Genomic DNA, 19815 nt, shown 5'->3' with positions numbered 1-19815 from the left:
ATGAATAGCACTTATTCTATCACTCAGTCCATAGCAAAGCCTCAAATGAATGTTAGTAGGATTAATATATTAATGGTTGAATATGAAAAAATAAAATAATAGAGATTTGTAACTTCCCAAAGCTCTTAAAACTACTTTACCTGATAATTTATTTCACAGGTGCCTGTCAACACTACATTAAAATAGGAAAAATGCTATTCTTATTTTCAACTAGTAAGTGCATCATCTTAATCATTCTATAATCCTTTTAAGTAGTGTTCATATGCATAACAATATGTAAAGTATTCTGACAAATAACCAAAATGGATTTTTTTTTCAACCATGGACTCATTTCAATTTCAAATTAATATTTATTTCAAAGAAAGATATGTCATGTTAATTCATTAATCAAAAACATAGATTAGACAGAGTTGGTTAAATGCTAAAGAGATTATAAATGGCAATTATCAATAGTAATTGCAGTGATAAGAATAAAGTTTCCTTCCTTTGAGGAAATATCTCTTTTCTTTACTGAGAACTTACCTGGGAGCTCAACATACCAAATAAAAGAAAAATACCTTAAAGGGAGATATAACATATTACAAAATCTGAAACTGACTTTTAAATGCCAAAGTCATTTACATCTTGGCTGCCTTTCTTGCTATTTTATTTTCTTTGTCACTGTAGGAAACTAGTGGGCTAAGGAGGGAATGATCTATAGCTTGTACTTCTTGAAAAAGAGGTTATCACCTGAAAATCGAGAACTAACATGTAATAGCCTGCGCATGGAGGATGGTTCTCCCTGGGAACATGGCTTTCATGAGTAAATGTTTCTGTGAAGTAGCCTGTTGTGAGTTTTCTAGTTTCAAATATATATTAGAATCTAAATGAGTAAAACATGTTTCTTGCATCACAAGTTACCTCAGTGAAGCTAGTTATCAAGTCACAGTGTTGATATTATGCTATAAAATGATTTCCGCATTACATTTGTAAACTCACTGAATAGAGATGATCTTAGATAGTACATGAGAAATCAAATATAATTGGTGTTGATGCAATTTTTCTCACATTTGATTATTTAAAAAATATGTTTTATTTATTTATGTATTTATATATTTATATAAAGTTTATTTATTTTGTGAGAGAGAGAGAGAGTAAGCTTGGGAGGTGCAGAGAGACAGAGGGAGAGAGAGAATCCTAAGCAGGCTCCACACTGTTAGGCCTGCAGGGCTTGAACCCATGAACCATGAGATCATGACCTGAGCCAAAGTCAGATGCTTAACTGAGCCACTCAGGTACCCCAAAAATGTGTTTTCTTTTAAAACAAGCAATTATAAACAGTTAAAGGAAGCAACGATTATACTGAGAGGCATCATTTAGAGAGCACCGTACTTAATAAATACTTAAATTAGAATACAAGAAAAGCTCAAAATTAAAAAACTAAAAATCCAATCTAAGAAGATACAAAATAGTTATAAATTTTAAAAACTTTATAAATGCAAATAATTAGGAAGAAGACAATAAAGATGAGAGCAGTCATTAATTACACAGAAAACAAAGGCACAGAAGAGAATACAATCAAACCAAAATTTGTTTCTTTGAAAAGGAAAATGAAACAGACAAGTCTCTGATAAACTTGTTTAAGAAAGTAAGAGAAAGAGAGATGCATAAATTAAAGAATGAATAATATTAGGAAGGAAAAGTAAGAAGTAAATGAAGATCTGGAGAGATTAAAATATTAATAATATGAATAATATAAACTAATATATTCCAACAATACAAAAACATGAAATACATATACATGTATACACACATACATATATACACATATACATTTATTACTTGTATTTGCTACAAATATATTTTTCTCATTTGTCTTGTTTCCTTTATATATTGTTTATTTATGGAAGCAGTGTTCTAAATTTCATGTAGCAAAATGAAGCAAACTTATTAATTTCATGGTTAATGCTTTCTGTGTCTTACCAACTATTTGTTCTTAAGTCACTTTGTTATGTATATTATACATATTTATATATATTGCCATCATATTTATATTCATATATTATATTCATCATATATAACATAAATATGTTATTTATACAGATATATATTATATAAGTATATAAGTTACATGATATATATTAATATAATTTTATACAAATTATATAAATATGTAAATTTATGTATATATGAAAATTAAGTGACTCAAGATCAAATAGATCATAAGACACAGAAAGCATTAACCATGAAATGAGTAAGTTTGCTTCATTTTGCTACATGAAATTTAGAACACTGCTCACCAAAAGACAGGATAAGGAAGTGAACAGACAAGGCAAACAATTCAAAAAACTGAGGACATAAGGAGCTAAATGTCACTGCATTCAAAAAGATTTTCTATGTTTAATGAGTTAAGAAACCATTTGTGGTAAACCAAAAGAAAGTTATACACTTTCTAAAGAAAAAAATGTTAATGATTTTTGTAAATAGAAACAAAACCTCCTCAAAATATTATATATATAATGTATATAAATTTTAAAAAATTGGTCAGTAAAAATTATTTACTCCAGCCACTGTGCTAGGGCTGGGAATTACATGAGCTTGTTCCATGCCCTCTGGGAAACGATACTGTAGTGGGGGATACAGGGAAGTAAAGTGGGAATGACAAAGTAGAATAAGTAAAAAGCAGATTTGTTCCAAAACGATGCTTTCGATGTTCATTCACTTAATAATTCATTTAGCAAACATTTGTTGTATATAATCTGTGTTTGTACTGCTCACAGGAATACTGAGGAATAAGACATAGTCTTTACCTTAGAGCAACTTATAGTTTACTGGATATCATCTTACCAAGCTCTTGTGATGATCAACATATACAAAATATGTTCTTAAAATTGGAAGATTTAACATTTATGCTTTTGTTATTCCAAAGAAAGTTGTAGGTCAATGACTTGTACAGTTTTGATATCCCTGATGCAAGGATTTAAGTACTGCAAAGTATGACCCAGTTGTGAGAATAATTATGGCGTATACTAAAAGAAAGCCACCTACTAACGCTGACCTATAAAGTAGGGGTAATCAAGAGGGAATCTAGCTTTATAAGATTTGACTGACCTGAAAAAAAAGTGAGCAGTCTAGAAAGATGATAGCTCTTAGTCATTAACCAGAAGTCTATGGGTCCCCTTGGTGGCTCAGTCCATTGAGTGATTTCGGCTCAGGTCATAATCTCACAACTGTGGGATCCAGCCCCACACTGGGCTCTGCGTTGAGTGTGGAGTCTGCTTGAAATTCTCTCTCTCTCCCCGCACCCCCCACTCAGCTCCTCCCCCATGTGTGCTCCGTATCCTGATGGCTATTTGATTTGTAAGAACTCTCATGTGCAAAGCTGAGCTAAGGGAAGGATGCCATATGCTGATAACTGAAAATAACTCATTTTTAATTGTCACTATATAAATTAGCATTATATTCCATTTATATACCATTCTCTCTAAAAAAAAATCATCATCTATAACTTATACAGTGGAGGATTGGAATTATTGGTAGCTTAGATTGTAAGATTCCTTCTACCATAATTATCATAAAGGTAATGACGAGATTGGTGATGATAATAGCTATCATCTATTTACAAGTGACTCCATGACAGGAATCACACAAAATACTCTCATACTCTCAATTATGGCTTTGCACATACTCTCAATTACGGCTCACGACAGCAAGGGTTATGAGTATTTATAACTCCACTTTAAAGATTCAAAAACTGAGTCTCAATGACTATAATTTGTTGACAGGGGGCTTCCAGCATCTATCTTACTTCCCTGCAGAGGAAATGTCCCTGGAAAGAAGCCATATGGAGTCAAACAGAGCTGAGACCTTGAGAAAAAGACAGATTGCTAATGGAATCATTTAAACACCTGGAACCAACCATGTGTAAAGCTAGATCCCCCTCTTGGTCACCTTCATTTCATAGGTCAATGTCATTCCTTTCTGGCCTAAGCTAGTTGGACTCAGGGTTCTGTACCATACTATCAAATGAGGTCTAGTACAAAGAGTTGGACATTCATAACCTTCTTGAGATGTATCCCTCACAGACAATAATTTTTGTCCTTCACTAGGTAAGTGTAGGAAATCTTTGTAAGGATCACTGGAATCTTGGGCTGTCCTTAAAACACGATTCATTGAAGCACATTTTTCTCACATATTTTAGTGATATTAATACACCACAATCTTGGACTTTCTATACCAGTGCACTGTCATAAGACATTTCAGACTGGCTCAGACCTAAGGTACACCCAGCCTAAGACTGATTTCTGAGAGCAGCACCAAAGCTGATTTGTAGAAAAAGGTAAATGTTCCATCAGGGTGCCTGGGTGGCTCAGTCGGTTAAGCGTCTGACTTCGGCTCAGGTCATGATCTCACGGTTCGTGAGTTCAAGACCCGCGTCGGGCTCTGTGCTGACAGCTCAGAGCCTGGAGCCTGCTTCAGATTCTGTGTCTCCCTCTCTCTCTCTGACTCTCCCCTGCTCATGCTCTGTCTCTCTCTGTCTCAAAAATAAATAAATGTTAAAAAAATTTTTTTAAATGTTCCTGCCATATTAATACTCAGAGATTAGGATATACCAATTTCTCCCTAAAAGCTGATTGTGGAACTTATCATTCAAAACTGTATTTAGGTCGGTGTCTGCCAAAGTTCATTTTGTGAAAAGAGTCATTTGTGAGATAAGACAGGGCAGGAACTGTCCCTGAGTCTGTGGTCATATGTGGAGCCACTGTATATAAGTATACTTGTTGGTCACTGCAGAAGAGTACCTGGCCAAGGTGAATGAGGACTGAATCCAGGTACTGCTTTGCCAGACTTTACAGTGGCCTGACTGTGAACTGTGAATCTTTAAAATGGTGGCTATAATACAAGATGAATCTTAAATTCTATGCAACTAGACAGACACTTATTCCCCTTATGATCTCAGAAGAAACAAAAACAGCTTGTTTTTACAGGGGTGGTGGTTACAGAGAGGGGACAGAAGATAGAGGGAAGAGCATTGCCAGCCACTCTTTTTCTAAATAATGGGAGTTTTACTGGTGGTGTCTCAGGAGAAATCCCCCTCTATTGGATATACCTGTCAATGACTTTTTAATTATTTCTATCAGATATGGTAGCAAAGTGATGTTCAATATTGTTCATGGCTTAAGATAGAAAAGCTTTCTCCCTTCATTCAATCATCCATTCTTGATAGTATTAGACTTTTTTTTTTCTTTTCCACCTTCCTTGACTTTTCTGGGGAGGGAATGTCTGTGTGCCCTTTCTGATTTGGTGGCACCTGACAGACTGATGCTTTTCTCTCTTGAAATATTTCATAAAATGGCAATTTGTGAGATAAAACTCACTTTTTCCTCCTTTTTGTTTCTTTTGAAAATGGAATCAACTTCCACCCAAAGAAAAATAAGTGTCTTGAGATCAGATTATGACAATCGTAGGCAATGACATTAAAACAACATACAAAGTCCCCAGAAATTACTGGGAAGAAAATGGGAATTTTTCCCTATAGGGAATATAGTATATTCCCTAGAGGTCAAAGAGTTTAACAACAACAACAACAACAACAACAGCACGTAGCATCAAGCATTTCAGTACTTAAGATACATGCGTTAACAGAGGAACTGAGTTCATGAGCTAATCAATCACTGGGAAACTGTTCTTTACGTAATCTTAATTTCCATATCTATATGGAACTAATCAAATATGTATTTTTTGTGTTTCTCTTCTTATTTGTCCTTTGCCTTTACTCTATTCTCTTCTGCATCTGGTAAAGGGTAAAATCTGGCCCTGACAGCTTAGTTTAGTTTCATAACCTCCTGTATCGGTTACCTTTCAGCAGCGTCAGCCAGTGAGAGGCAATGATGACAGTTTGGAAGGTGTGAGCAAGGGATATGCCTCAGTGTTCATCGCCCTTCCTTTCTGCCTGAGGTGGTAAACGGGCCATTCCATGTCTTTTCATAACTTCCCCTCCCAACGTACTGGTCAGTCATATTTCCATTTGCCAGCAAGAAAACCAGCCCCTAGATTCCAGTAGTCACTGCTTCACTTTCTTCCTTCGGGGGATGATGACAGCTTCCCACTGTTGTTCATCTGGGACTGGTTCACCATCCTCTATTGTCTTCTCTGCTCCTCCATCGCCTATGTAACCAATTCCTTTCACTATATTCCTTCTGTTAAAAACACTTACGAGAAGTTTCCTTTCTTTTCAGGTGAATACCAAATTTAATTCTATTTTATGCTTCTTTTTTCATTTTCTGCCTTAAGACAATTTGTGAATACGTATTTTAAAACCTGGGGAAGCCTTCTCATTGTTTACTATAGAATGAGATAAGACTCAAACATTGTAAAGCAGGACAAGGCATGTGCTCTATCTTCAAAGTCTTTCCCACTTCTTTCTTGAGTACGTTTCCTAATGACACCCGAAGAAAAAAGCATTATTCAACTGGGTGGAGAGAGCAAGTTTTAATTCAATGTGCCATATTGGAACAATCTCCTCTCTTTCCAGGAAACACTATACACAATAGCAAGTTTCAACTGGAACCCACAAAAAGTGTGTAAATGGCACAAACTTCTGATTGAACAGGAAGAAAGCCAGGTCGTAGTGCTCACAGTGTTACCCAATCTGAGATATATTGTTCTGGATGAGTTAAGTAATCTTTATGAACAATGTTTCCCTCGTATACTCTTAACACAAAACAAAAAGACTACATATATACAAATAGGCTGGTACATATACAAATATGCACCAAACGTGAGGTCTTTCTCATTGCTCATTCCAAGCTGAGGCAAGTAGGTATACCCATGGGCCTAGAAAGCCACAGTAAAGGAGAAACCATCCAGTCATCAATCAAATCAATTCTGCAAATAGTCCCAAGAATTGGTGAAATACTATGCCAACCATATTTTCTGAAGGTTGATTCAGGGCCTTTGGATAATAAAGAGAGCCAAACATGCTCTTTAAAGTTATAAAAATGAGGGGCCCCTGGATGGTTCAGTTGGTTAAGCATCCAACTTCAGCTCAGGTCATGATCTCACAGCTCATGAGTTCAAGCCCTGCATCGGGCTCTGTGCTGACAGCTCAGAGGCTGGAGCCTGCTTCAGATTCTGTGTCTCCCTCTCTCTCTCTCTGCTCCTGCCCCACTCACATTCTCTCTCTCTCTCTCAAAAATAAACATTTAAAAAAATTTTTTTAAGTTGTAAAAACGAGAAGAAGCATCACTCAGAGAACGACACTGATTCCACAAACCTCAGGAATAGTATTTTCCTTGTCTCACCAGTGTACTTCCGTCCCAACTAGTATTGGCCTCTTCTTTAGATCTTAGTCTTACTGCTGGAAAAACATATCTTATGTCTTCCTATGGGGCTTACTATTGTGATATTTTCTTTGTTTTTTCTTCAAATCTCTGGGATTAATTTCATTATCAATTGGGATCCTCAGAAAGGTGGTAAATTCTAAAACAGCACAATCTAGGCCTATAATCTAGACTCACAAACCACAATGAGAAAATCAATTCCAACAACTTTTATCCATTTACCTAACAGGGAAAAGGTTGTATCAACACACTCCCGTAGGTGTTTTTACTAGCGAGGTTAGTCATCTGGCATTTTAATGCATTGTCATTTGTTATTTCCTTAGTCTTTATCATCTGAGGAATGTTTTAAAATGTGTTAACACCTGTGCCAGAGACACATCACCTCACCTGTGCCATTTCAGTGGCCATCAGCCTGACATCCAACACCAGAACTGCTTCTCTTTGCCTGTCGGTTTTTTTCTTAACTGCACAACCTGCCAGACCAGACCAACCAGGAAATTCATGGCCTTGTGGAGCAGTGCTCAACCAACACACATCCTTCCTGGGTGAGATCAGAACACATTACCTGTGGTACCATCTGCTTGGTAACATAGCCTTTGTTGTCTGCCTTTGGTGATCCTACATCACTGCCCACTCTCTTCAGTGTTCCCTTCCCTGCTCTAAATTATGTGCACTCGAACCTTTGCCTCAGGGGCTGCTTCTAGAGGAATCCAAACTGAGACAAAACCAGATTATTTCTCAGCCCACTGGGGTAAATTTGGCCAATCCTAACAAGGGGAATCAGTCCTGTGGGTATAATCTAGGGGGGAACTAAGTGCAGAGAACTGCTTCTGATGAAGCTGCAATGATTAATGGAGAAAGAATCCGCAGCTACACTCACCATTCTGTGCTCGGCGTCCTTACATTTTCAACTTGTATGGCTTATCTAATCAGGACACCTTTGGGCACAAAAGCACAGAAAAGTTCCACAATGAAAATTCAGATGACAGAGTGTCCAGAAGTTGAAGACCATGGATAGCCCACCGTCGTAATAATAATTGGCCGTGCTCACTTACTGATCAGCTTTGCTTTTTCATTTATGAGTTTGCCATTTAAGATGCCAGTGAATTATTAAAAGATTTTATCCTTTCCCAACCATTATGAGGATGCTATTTTTGTTTCTCTGACTATAGAGAACTAAAATAAAAATTAGATGCAAATTAGTGCCAATTTAGCTTACTTTTTAGAATCTCGAGTACTGAACTGTGAAATGGTTGTGATAAAAGTCTATTTATTCTTTCTGACTCATGGCATCAGGTTGCTGTTTTCAGGGGTAAATATGTTATATTTCCAAATACAGCTTTGCAACTCATTTTAAGTAGACCTTATACAAAGTGTACTGGCTTCTAAAATTGTGTGTGTGTGTGTGTGTGTGTGTGTGTTAACACTCTACTTCCATTGTTAGCCTCTAAGATTTCCCATTACTTAACTAGTGATGGGGTTCAGGCCAGAATATGCCACTTTGACATACAGATTACTTTGAATTAAAGTTGTTTGAGAATAGCCAGTACAATGACACTCCTCTCTGTCCCCCTGAAAAAAGCAAATTAATCTCCTATGTGAAAAGTACCCTCCTTGAAACAGGAAATAAACAGACATTCTGATCACCAGGGATGGGATATTCAGGGCTGAGAAAATGATATAAACAAGGTCTGTTTAGTTTCTTCACTAATTAGTACCCAAACTTAGGTTTCTTTGTCTTGTCAATTCTTCAGAAATTTATGTACGTGTGTATGTATGTATGTATGTATGTATGTATGTATTTATTTATATTGTCTAAGAGGTATAAAAGCTGCCTGCTTCAGTCCCCTGTTTGAGTCTCATATTCTTATGGGGCCCCTGTATATACATAATTCCATTTGTTTTTCTGTTGCTCTGTCCTTTTTAATTTAATTAGTACACCAGCCAAAAGAACCAAGAGAGGAGGTGTGAATTTTCCCTCCCAGACACCATCTTCTTTAGAGCACAGGCCATTACACAGTATAATGAGTAAACTACCATAAAGAATAGTTATTTCCTATGGAGAGTTACTTTCCTTTTCAGTTAAGATTGCAAGTTAGGTTAAGACAAATGAAAAGAAACAAAATGTTAGCTTTTTGAGAGAAACAATTAATCTATTTCCATTGCTTTTGGCAAATTATCAGCAAGATTTGAATAAAGACAGCACTCTTTGCCTGGAAACAAAATCATGAAAATGGTAAATTGGTATTTCCACTGCTTTTTTTGGTCTGAAATCCTCATTTGTTAAAGACAGAAACTACTTCATTTCTACAAAGGAATACCATGAACTTTTAAGACAAGCACTGTTACACTTTTGTGAACTATCAAAGTCAAAAAGAATACTATCTTGAGAGAAAGAAAAAGACAGCCAGAGAACCTTAAAGCCATTTAGCTACTCTGCTGTCCTCTGTTAGTGTTTTTATATACTTAGTGATATGAAGGAAGCAGAAGCAGGGAGCCTGGGGTGAAACAAGAAAATAGGCACATTATAATAACAATGTGGAGAGACAAAGATTCCACTGTCACAGAGAACCTTGCTTTGCTTAATTTCAATTTAAGGGGTTACTTAAGTGCACGGCCTTATGGAAATTTAATGATATGTTATGGTTCATCTGAACTTGTCAGTTGGCCCCACGCTGCGATAATCAACTTTTCAATGTCAGATTCATTTACTCCTCGAAGAATCCTGAAATAGCCATTCTCTCCCCATGACTTTCCCCAGGAATTGGCAGCAATCTGCAGAAAAGAGAGAGAGAGAGAGAGAGAGAGAGAGAGAGAGAGAGAGAGAGAGAAAAGATGAGTATCATAGTTGGATATTTAATCCTGACTATAAAAACACAAGGAACTCATGTAGCTTTAAATGCTTTTGACTTGTTATAGATCACAATTATTAAGAGCCTAAATATTTTCTAAATAAGAATAAAACAGTTATATTATTTATCAGTTACTTCAATATGCATGCACACTCAAGTTCACAATAACCAGAATTGGTATAAAACCTCTCAGTTCCCATGCGTATAATGGTAACATATATTCGTAATGCCATATCAAAAGATGTCAGACAAGCTGCAATTATAGTGTCTCCTATGTGATTTGCTCCGTGCTAGGCACCAGGGGAACAAAGATAAATAATATCTTATTCTGTGTTCAGGGAGCTTAAGCTAAACTAATGAAGGACAACAACATAAGCCAAGTACTCGGGTAGAACTATGCACAGGGTGCTACTGAAGACAGCTGAGGGGCATCTCATTTATTTGGGTGGTTCAGAAAAGTCATCATGGAAGAAGTGCTATATGTGATCCATATTAAAACCTGGGAATACATGAACCAGATAAAAACAGGAGGAAAGGAGATTCAGGTAAAGGAAACCAGTAAAAGCATACACAACAGCAAAGCATGGAGCAGCATGAAGCCCTGAAATGAAGCAATGAAATTATTGTAATTAGATCATAAAACAGAAACAGGCTGGTGGGTTATGAGGCTGAAAGGGAGTTAAGGAAATACATACTGAGAAAATAATGGTGAAAATGATGACAAGGTCTTAAGGTGCTTCCAGTAGGAGAGCAAGGTGGACACATTTATATTTTGATGATATTACTCCATGTGATATGAGAAGGATGGATTTAAGAGGGTAAACACAAGAGGCAGGGAGACTAGCTAGTAAACTAGCCAGTAAGTCTGATGTCTTGACAGGGGCGGGAGGACTAGGAAGAGAAATAGAGAAAGTATTTGAGAAATATTCAGGAAGTAAATTCAATAAGAATTAAACATTTTCTTTCTACTTTTATTTTTGATTTTAAAATATGAGATTAACTAAAAAATTAGACTAGGTCCAGAATGTCTCCTGGGGTTTAGAGCTTTCCTGAATAAGTGTTTGGGGTAGGGGGTGAAAAACATTAATGGAGTATATAATGATTAACCTGAAGACTGGAAGGGAGTTAGTTGACCATGAGTAAATGTAAATAAGTAAATGTAGCAGAAAAAGCCCTGAAGGATATATTCCCAAAAGGGGGATTACTGGATCATATGGTAATTCTATTTTTTAATTTTCTGAGGGAACTCCAAGTTGTTTTCCACAGTGGCCACACCAATTTCCATTCCCATCAACAGTACTTGAGTGTTCCTTTCTCCCCACATCCTCGCTAACACTTGTTTTCTCCTGTCTTTTTGATATTAGCTATTCTAACAGGTGCGAAGTAATATTTCATTGTGGTTTTAATTTTCATTTCCCTGATGACTAATGGTATTGAATACATTTTCACCTATCTATTGGCCATTTGTATTATTTCAGGGAGAAATTGTCTATTCACGTCTTTTGCCCATTTTTAGTTGGATTATGTGTGGTTTTTGCTATTAAGTTGCATGAGTTCCTATGTATATATTTTGGATAGTAACCCCATATCAGATAGATGGTTTGCAAATGTTTCCTCCCATTGGTTGCCTTTTTAGTTTACTTACTGTTTTGCTAGGCAGAAGCCCTTGTTCCACTTGTTGATTTTTGCTTTTATCTTTGTATCTTTGGTGTCATATCCAAACAATCTTTGCAAGGATCAACATCAAGGAGATTTTCCCCTGTGTTTTCTTCCTGTATCTTTGTAATTTGTAGTCTTAGATTTAAGTCTTTCATCCATTTTGAGTTCATTTTTATGAGTGGAGTACAATAGGGTTTCAATTCCATTCTTCTGCATATGGTTAAACACCTTTCTCAATACCAGTTATTGAAAAGACTATCCTTTCTCCATTGCCTCTTCTTGGTCTTTTTGTCGAATATTAGTTGATTATATGTAAGTGGGTTTTTTCCTGGGCTCTTGATCTTGTTCTATTGGTCCGTGTGTCTATTCTTATGCCAGTAATGTACTGTTTTGACTATTAAAATTTTGAAGTAAAATTTGAAATCAAAATTTGTGATGCCTCCAGTAATCTTTCTCAGGATTACTTTGGCAGTTCAGAGTCTCTTGTGGCTCCAAACAACTTTTAGGATATTTTTCATTTTTGTGAAAATTTTCATTGGAAATTTGATAGGGATTGCATTGAATTTATAGATGGTTTTGGGTAGTATGGACATTTTAACAATATTAATTCTTTTGATCCATGAACATGGGATATCATTTCATTATTTGTGTCTTCTTTAATTTCTTTTATCAATTTCTTATAATTTTTTTATACAGATCTTTCACATCCTTGGTTAAATGCATACTAAGTATACATATTTTTTATTTTATCATAAATGAAACATTTTTTAGAATAGTTCACCATTAGTATATAAAAATACAACTGATTTTTGTATGTTGATTTGGTATCCTGCCACTTTGTTGATTTATTAGTTCTAATAGTTTTTTTGATGGAGTCTTTAGGATTTTATATATATATGATCATATTATCTGCAAAGAGAGACAGTTTATTTCTTCTATTCTGATTTGGATGCCTTTTGTTTCTTTCTCTTGTCTAATTGCTCTTTCTAGGACTTCCAGTACTATCTTGAATAGGATAAGAGTGGACATCTTTGTTTTGTTCCTGATCATAGGGTGAATGCTTTCAATCTTTCACTATTGAATATGATATTTACTCTGTGTTTATCACATATGGCCTTTATTATGTTGAGGTATATTCCTTCTAAACCCAATTTTTGAGATTTTTTAATCAGTAAAGAATGTGAATTTTGTCAAATGCTTTGTCTATATCTATTGAGATGATCATATAATTTTTATCTTTCATTTTATTAATGTAATGTGTCACACTTATTGATTTGCTTATGCCGAACCATACTTACACCCCAGGCATGAATCCTTTTGTTCACAATTATGATCACTTTAATGTACTGTTGAATTCAGTTTGCTAGTACTATTTTGGGGGGGGGGTTGAATCTTTATTCATCAGGGATATTTTATTTTCTTGTAGTGACCTTTTCTGGCTTTGGTATCAGGGTAATGCTGGCCTTGTAAAAAGAGTTTCAGAGGGTTCCCTCCTCTTCAAATTTTTGAAAAAGTTTGAGAAGGATTTGGTGTTAATTTTTTAAATGTTTGCATTTAAATTCCAGTTAGTTAACATACAATTTAATACCAGTTTCAGGTATACAATATAGTGATTCAACACTTTGATACAACACCTGGTGCTCATCACAACAAGCGCACTCCTTAATCCCCATCACCTATTTTCCCATCACCCCATCCACCTCCCCTCTGATAACTTTCAGTTTGTTCTCTATAGTTAAGAGTCTGTTTCTTAGTTTGCTCCCTCCCTTTTTCCCCTTTGTTCATTTGTTTCCTTTTTTAAATTCTACACATGAGTAAAATGATATGGTATTTGTCTTTCTCTGGCTGACTTTTTCCTTATCATAATACTCTCTAGCTATAAAGCAAATGGCAAGAATTCATTCTTTTTTCATGGTTAATATTCCATTACACATATATAGCACATATTATTTATTGATGGACACTGGGCTGTTTCCATAATTTGGCTATTGTAGATAATGCTGCTGCAAACATTGGGGTTCATGTATCCCTTTGAATTAGTATTTTTGTATTCTTTAGGTAAATACCTAGTAGTGTAATTGCTGGATCACAGGGTAGTTCTAACTTTTGAGAAGTCTCCATACTGTTTTCCCGAGTAGCTGCACCAGTTTGAATTCCCACCAACAGTGCAACAACTAACATTTGTTGTTTCTTGTGTTGTTGATTTTAGCCATTCTGATGGTGTGAAGTGATATTTGATAGTTTTGGTTTACAGTTCCATAATGACTAGTGCTATTGAGCACGTTTCATGTACCTGTTGGCCATTTTTATATCTTCTTTGGAACTAAGCGTATTCAGATTCTTTGCTTGTTTTTAATCTCATTATTTGTTTTCTTGCTACTGAACTGTATGAGTTCCTTAAATATTTTGGATATCAACTCCTTGTCAAATACATAATTTACAAGTAATTTCTCCATTCCAGGTTGACTTTTATTGTTACTTTTGGTTTTGTTTTTGTCTTGCTGTGTGGAAGCTTTCTAGTTTGATGTAATCCACTTGTTTATTTTTGTTTTTGCCACTTGTGCTTTTGGTGTCCTATCCTGGAAGTCATTGCAAAGATCAATGTTAAGGAGTGATGCCCTGTTGTCTTCACAGTTTCAGGTCTTACACTTAAATCTTTAACCCATTTTGTGTTAATTTTTGTAAATGGTGTGAAAAAGGGGTCCACTTTCATTCTTTTGCTTTTGAATACACTTTTCTCAACATCATTTATTAAAGATATCCTTTCCCCAGCCAGCCATCAGTTAGGCTATTTTTTCTGAGGTTAACCTATCATTTAAAAAGCTCTACCATTTTTAAATTTTCCTTTTTATCATTTACTTTCAATTGTTTTATTATTAAATGCCTGGGCATAGTTTTTTTTGTTTTTTGTTTTTTGTTTTTTTTATTTCTCCTTCCTGGAGTTTATTGAGCTCTCTGAATTTTTGGGTTCATGTCCTTCAGTTTTGGAAAACTATTGGCTATTAAGTTTTTAAATATCGGGGCGCCTGGGTGGCTCAGTCGGTTAAGGGTCCGACTTCAGCTCAGGTCATGATCTCGCAGTCCGTGAGTTCGAGCCCCGCATTGGGCTCTGTGCTGACAGCTCAGAGCCTGGAGCTTGTTTCCGATTCTATGTCTCCCTCCCTCTCTGATCCTCCCCCGTTCATGCTGTCTCTCTCTGTCTCAAAAATAAATAAACGTTAAAAAAAATTAAATAAATAAATAAATAAATAAATAAATAAACAAACATTGATTCTGACTCATTCTCTCCCTCTCTCTCTCTCTCTCTCTCTTAATCCTTCTGAGAATACAATTACATGTCTGTTAAACTGTTGATTGTGTCCTACCTTTTGTATTCACATTGTTCTGTATTTCGTTCTTTCATTGTTTTTCTCTGTGTACTACAAATTTCATTGACTTTTATTTAAGATCACTAATTCTGTTTGCCATTTAACCCATCCAGCAAGTTCTTAATTTCAAACATTGCACTCACCAATTCAATAATTCATTTATATATATATTTAAGTCCTTTGTTAAAAGTCTCCATCTTTCATGGGGCACCTGCATAGCTCAATCAGTTAAGCAGCTGACTTCAACTCAGGTCATGATCTTGTGGTTTGTGAGTTTGGGCCCCATGTTGGGCTCTGCACTGACAGCTTGGAGACTGGAGCCTTCTTTGGATTCTGTGTCTCCTTCTATCTCCACCCCTCTACTGCTCACACTCTGTCTTTCTGTCTCTCAAAAAAATGAATATTAATTTTTTTAAGTCTCGATCTTTCATCCATATTTTAAAAATGATTTTTACAATGGCTCTTTTAAAGCCAACATCTAAAGTATTATCTATTGATAGTTTTTCCCCTTAGTTATTGGTCACATTTTTCTCCTTCACATATTTCAGAGTTTTTAAATGTAAGCTGGACATGTTGTCCTAATAATTATAGATTGACCTGGGTATTATTTTCCTAAGAAGTTTAGCCCTTTCTTCTCCTAAAGAGATATGGTGAGGAATTAATCACCTCAATTTGTGCAGAAACTGAGTCAGGTCAGGGCTGGAGATAAGCTTTTGTTAAACTCATTCCACTCCTGGTTTTCTTCCTATATTTGGGGTTTATGCCTATGATGTGTGTGTTTCAGGCTCTCTTCCAGTGGGACTCCTACTACAATGTCTTCAAGGCTGCAGATTTCACTCTGCCTTCTCATTCCCCTCCTTAGCTACTCACACTGTTCTAGCAACTTATTAAATATTCCATGGAAAGAGATGGCTTTGTGTTTGGGGTTCATCTAAATTCTAATTCAGCTGGATTTTCTATCTCCCAGAGGTCTCTCACTCACTCTCTCTCTCTCTCTCTCTCTCTCTCATTCTCTCTCTCTCTCTCCTTATTTGAAATGTAACATTCAGCTTAAACCCAGACCTACCGAATGTTCACAGTATGGAAAATCGTCCCCATATTCAGCTCTCTCGTTTCTATAAAAATATGGTTTGGTATCTGTCTTTCTCTATGTTTTCACTCTTATGTGGATCCTGAGAAACTTAACAGGAACCCATGGGGGAGGGGAAGGAAAAAAAAAGAGGTTAGAGTGGAGAGAGCCAAAGAGACTCTTAAAAAATGAGAACAAACTGAGGGCTGATGGGGGGTAGGAGGGAGGAGAGGGTGGGTGATGGGTATTGAAGAGGGCATCTTTTGGGATGAGCACTGGGTGTTGTATGGAAACTAATTTGACAATAAATTTCATATATTTAAAAAAATAAAAATAAAATAAAAATATGGTTTGGAAAATTAATTATGATACTATTTTCAACTTAGTGTTATATATGGCTTATTGTTATGTATTAAATTTTACTCAGTAGTGGAAGTCGTCTACTTTTTAAATTTTTAATTTACTATATCATAGGCCTACATGTAAATATTTTTAAATGTTCATATATAATTGTGGGGCAATAAAACTTTTCTGAACTTCTCAGTGCCCTTGCAAAAAAACCCTCTAATCTACTGGTGCACAAAGGGTGTATATGACATAGAGACACAGAATATTTGCTTTCACTTCTGTCAGAAATATTTTATCTTCACATTCAATGAGAATTAGATCTGTAGCCATTTGTCTAGTTAATTGATCTGATCCAAAAGGGTAATAAAACTTCTCTTATCTCCACAAGAGGGCCAAAGAGTCAGAGACCAGACAAGGTCTTAAATTAAGCCCCATGGTGCCAGGAGTACTGGAACATTATCTCTCTTGGTTTTTACATGTTAAAAAAGGATGAAGTTCAGCATTTGGAGACATTATCTGTATTTATCTGACCCTTGCAAAGACATATTTATATTCCTAAGGGAAAGGGTAAGAACATAGGGCCCTTTCCATCCCATTTTAATAGAATATTTTTTTTTGTTCCTTGCAGGAAAGGAGGAGGTTGCCTGTCTCCACTATATAAATGGAGAAAATCCATTGTTCTCTGTCCCTCATTTATGAGGTATCAGCTGCTACTTGTATGGAAAAACATTGTTGCCTCTTATGACTGCCAGACTGAAGTGTGAGGACTTATGTGGTGACATCTGGCTACTGATCTGGATGTAAGCATCAGTAAAGTACTCTTTTCTTCTGACCCATGTTTCTTAATTCAAGTCGGATAACATCTCAGACCCTTCATAATTCTTGCAAAACACTAGTACTAAATAAGAATTTCATATTTTAATTAACCCAAATATTAATTTTTATGTAAAATGAAAACTATTTTAGTGACCTGACTAATTTTTCCTGATTGCATAGATCAATGTTATTCATTCAGTCAAGCAACAAGCATTGCGTAGATACCCATTATGTACCAGTCACTCTGCTCTGTCCTTTGGATATAGTAGTTAGTAAGGCAGATACAATACTGGTCCAAGATGAGGATACAGTTAGGTGGAGAAAATATTCAATTCAATTCAATTCAATTCAATAAAATGTTCAATTTAATAAAATATGATAATTTTTAAATTTGATTCTTATATTCCTACCAGTGATATTAATCAATTTATCTAAAAGAGTCACAGCAGAAAGAAATCCTGATTTTATGCCCACGAAATAGTTTTCTTGGAAAATTTTAGATAAGTAGTAAGTTTAGAATTGATAGGAATTGCAACAAAAGTAATCTAAAAGGATGGCATGCATGTATGTGTTGAATATATGAGAATGAGCGAGTATATGTACATTTGTGTATGTCTGTGTGTGTGTCTGTATGTGCATGCATGTGCATGTATGTGTACACCATCCACGAGGCTCTATCTCCATGAGGTTGAAGGTGAGAGGGTCACAGAAAGTTGTTTGTTTGTTTGTTTGCACTTTCATTCATATTCACTCCACAAATAGCTATCAGGTGTATCAGGTGCTAAATGCTAAAAACTGTTGTGAATTCAATACATTAACCAAATTATTTGTTTTTGCCTGTAAATATTATATTATTATGATACTGATATTATGATACTGAATAACTGTTTAAACTCATTTAGTAGTAATCCTATACAGAAACTTAATTGTAGGCATTCAAACAATATATCCCCTTTCACAAATTATGAATTTTAGCTATGTAGCATTAATGTTAATTATTGGCTACTGCAAACCTTATTTTCATGAAGATAATGATATTTAACAAAGTTAAGGTTATTTTAAGTTTATTTATTTTGAGACAGAGAGCACGTGAGCAAGAGCAGGGGAGGGGCAGAGAGAGAGAGAGAGAGAGAGAGAGAGGAAGAGAGAATCCCACACAGGCTCCACACTGTCAGTACAAAGCCCAATGCAGGGCTCAAACTCACCAATCATGAGATCATGACCTGAACTGAAATCAAGAGTCAGATGCTTAACTGACTGAGCCACCCAGGTGCTCCAAGAAATCTCAGTTTAAATACAAAGAAGCATCATTTTACTTAAAAGCAAAATGCTTCCATTTGTCAACAAGACAAATATAAGAGGTGACCACATATGAGTCACTCTGATGACTATCACTCCTAATATTTAGGTCTATAAGTTATAATATGCCCTCTACTGTATATATTCAAATTCAAATTTCATAATAATTACCATTACCTATTCATTCTATTTCTGCCTTTTTGCAGAAATTAAAATTAAAATGCATATAATATAAGGACCTGGAACAATTCATCAAAGTTTATTGTAATTAATTGGATATTTGAGATAATATGTTCCAGTCCTCTTTAAAATGTTTCTTATGTGTAACTTTCTATTAATTTTTATACTAGACATTGTTTCTTTCTCAGTGAAGGAACATGTATTTGTTATAATTGGCAAAAGCAAAAATAAAGCACTTTACCACTATGGGAAATATGTATACTTTATATCAATACCTAATATTGATACTAACATTACAAAGGCACCATCCATAGCAAAAATAATGTGAGAACACAAAACTGACATATGATAGAAGTCTAGCCATTACTTTAACATGGATGATAACAAAACACAATGTTTTCCTGTTTATTCTTGCTTTGAAGAAAAAACACTTTTTCTTCTTTTATAATGTGAAATAAGAGGAACTGAGGAAAACTGTTACTTTAATAGAAATGATTATAAAGAATTTTCTGCTGGAGAAAATACCATTATTACAAACAATATCACTGTAACTTAGAGTGACTAAATAATGCAAACCAGGAGGTAGAGACACAGATGATTCTAAAATAGTCACATCACAGTAGAAATGCAGTTGGAAAGAGGTACCTACCCAGAATTTTTCTTTCCGTCCTTGTGCCCCTTTCAGTGTGCCCCATCTACAGATAATAATAAAAAATATTGACAGGGTTAAAAATGTTTGATTTGCATTTTGATAAAATGTTTGCACCTTGTTTTACTATGGAAGTGCCATCATCGTCCTACAAAAATGTGCCTGCACAGTTTTCATTTTTACCATAACCTTATTTACTTGCTCACAATATACTCCTCTATGTCCAAATCATACTCATTTGTCAAAGAAAATA

At 35.4% G+C, this 19815-nt stretch overlaps 1 protein-coding gene across 1 annotated transcript in view; it reads right to left on the bottom strand.

Annotated features, from left to right (window-relative positions):
* Positions 1 to 9449: 9449 nt before the first annotated feature.
* TINAG (tubulointerstitial nephritis antigen) overlaps positions 9450 to 19815 on the bottom strand; it is an 82982-nt gene continuing 72616 nt past the window's right edge. Inside the window, exons 10-11 of the mRNA XM_006931811.3 lie at positions 19563 to 19608; positions 9450 to 10097 (exon numbers count right to left, since the gene is read on the bottom strand). Of these exons, the coding sequence (XP_006931873.1) occupies positions 9963 to 10097; positions 19563 to 19608 (181 nt within the window). The 3' untranslated portion in view covers positions 9450 to 9962. The remainder of the gene's footprint in view (positions 10098 to 19562; positions 19609 to 19815) is intronic.

This window comes from Felis catus, chromosome B2 (assembly GCF_018350175.1).
Source record: "Felis catus isolate Fca126 chromosome B2, F.catus_Fca126_mat1.0, whole genome shotgun sequence".
NCBI lineage: Eukaryota > Metazoa > Chordata > Mammalia > Carnivora > Felidae > Felis > Felis catus.
This window is presented reverse-complemented; position numbering and strand designations above follow the sequence as displayed.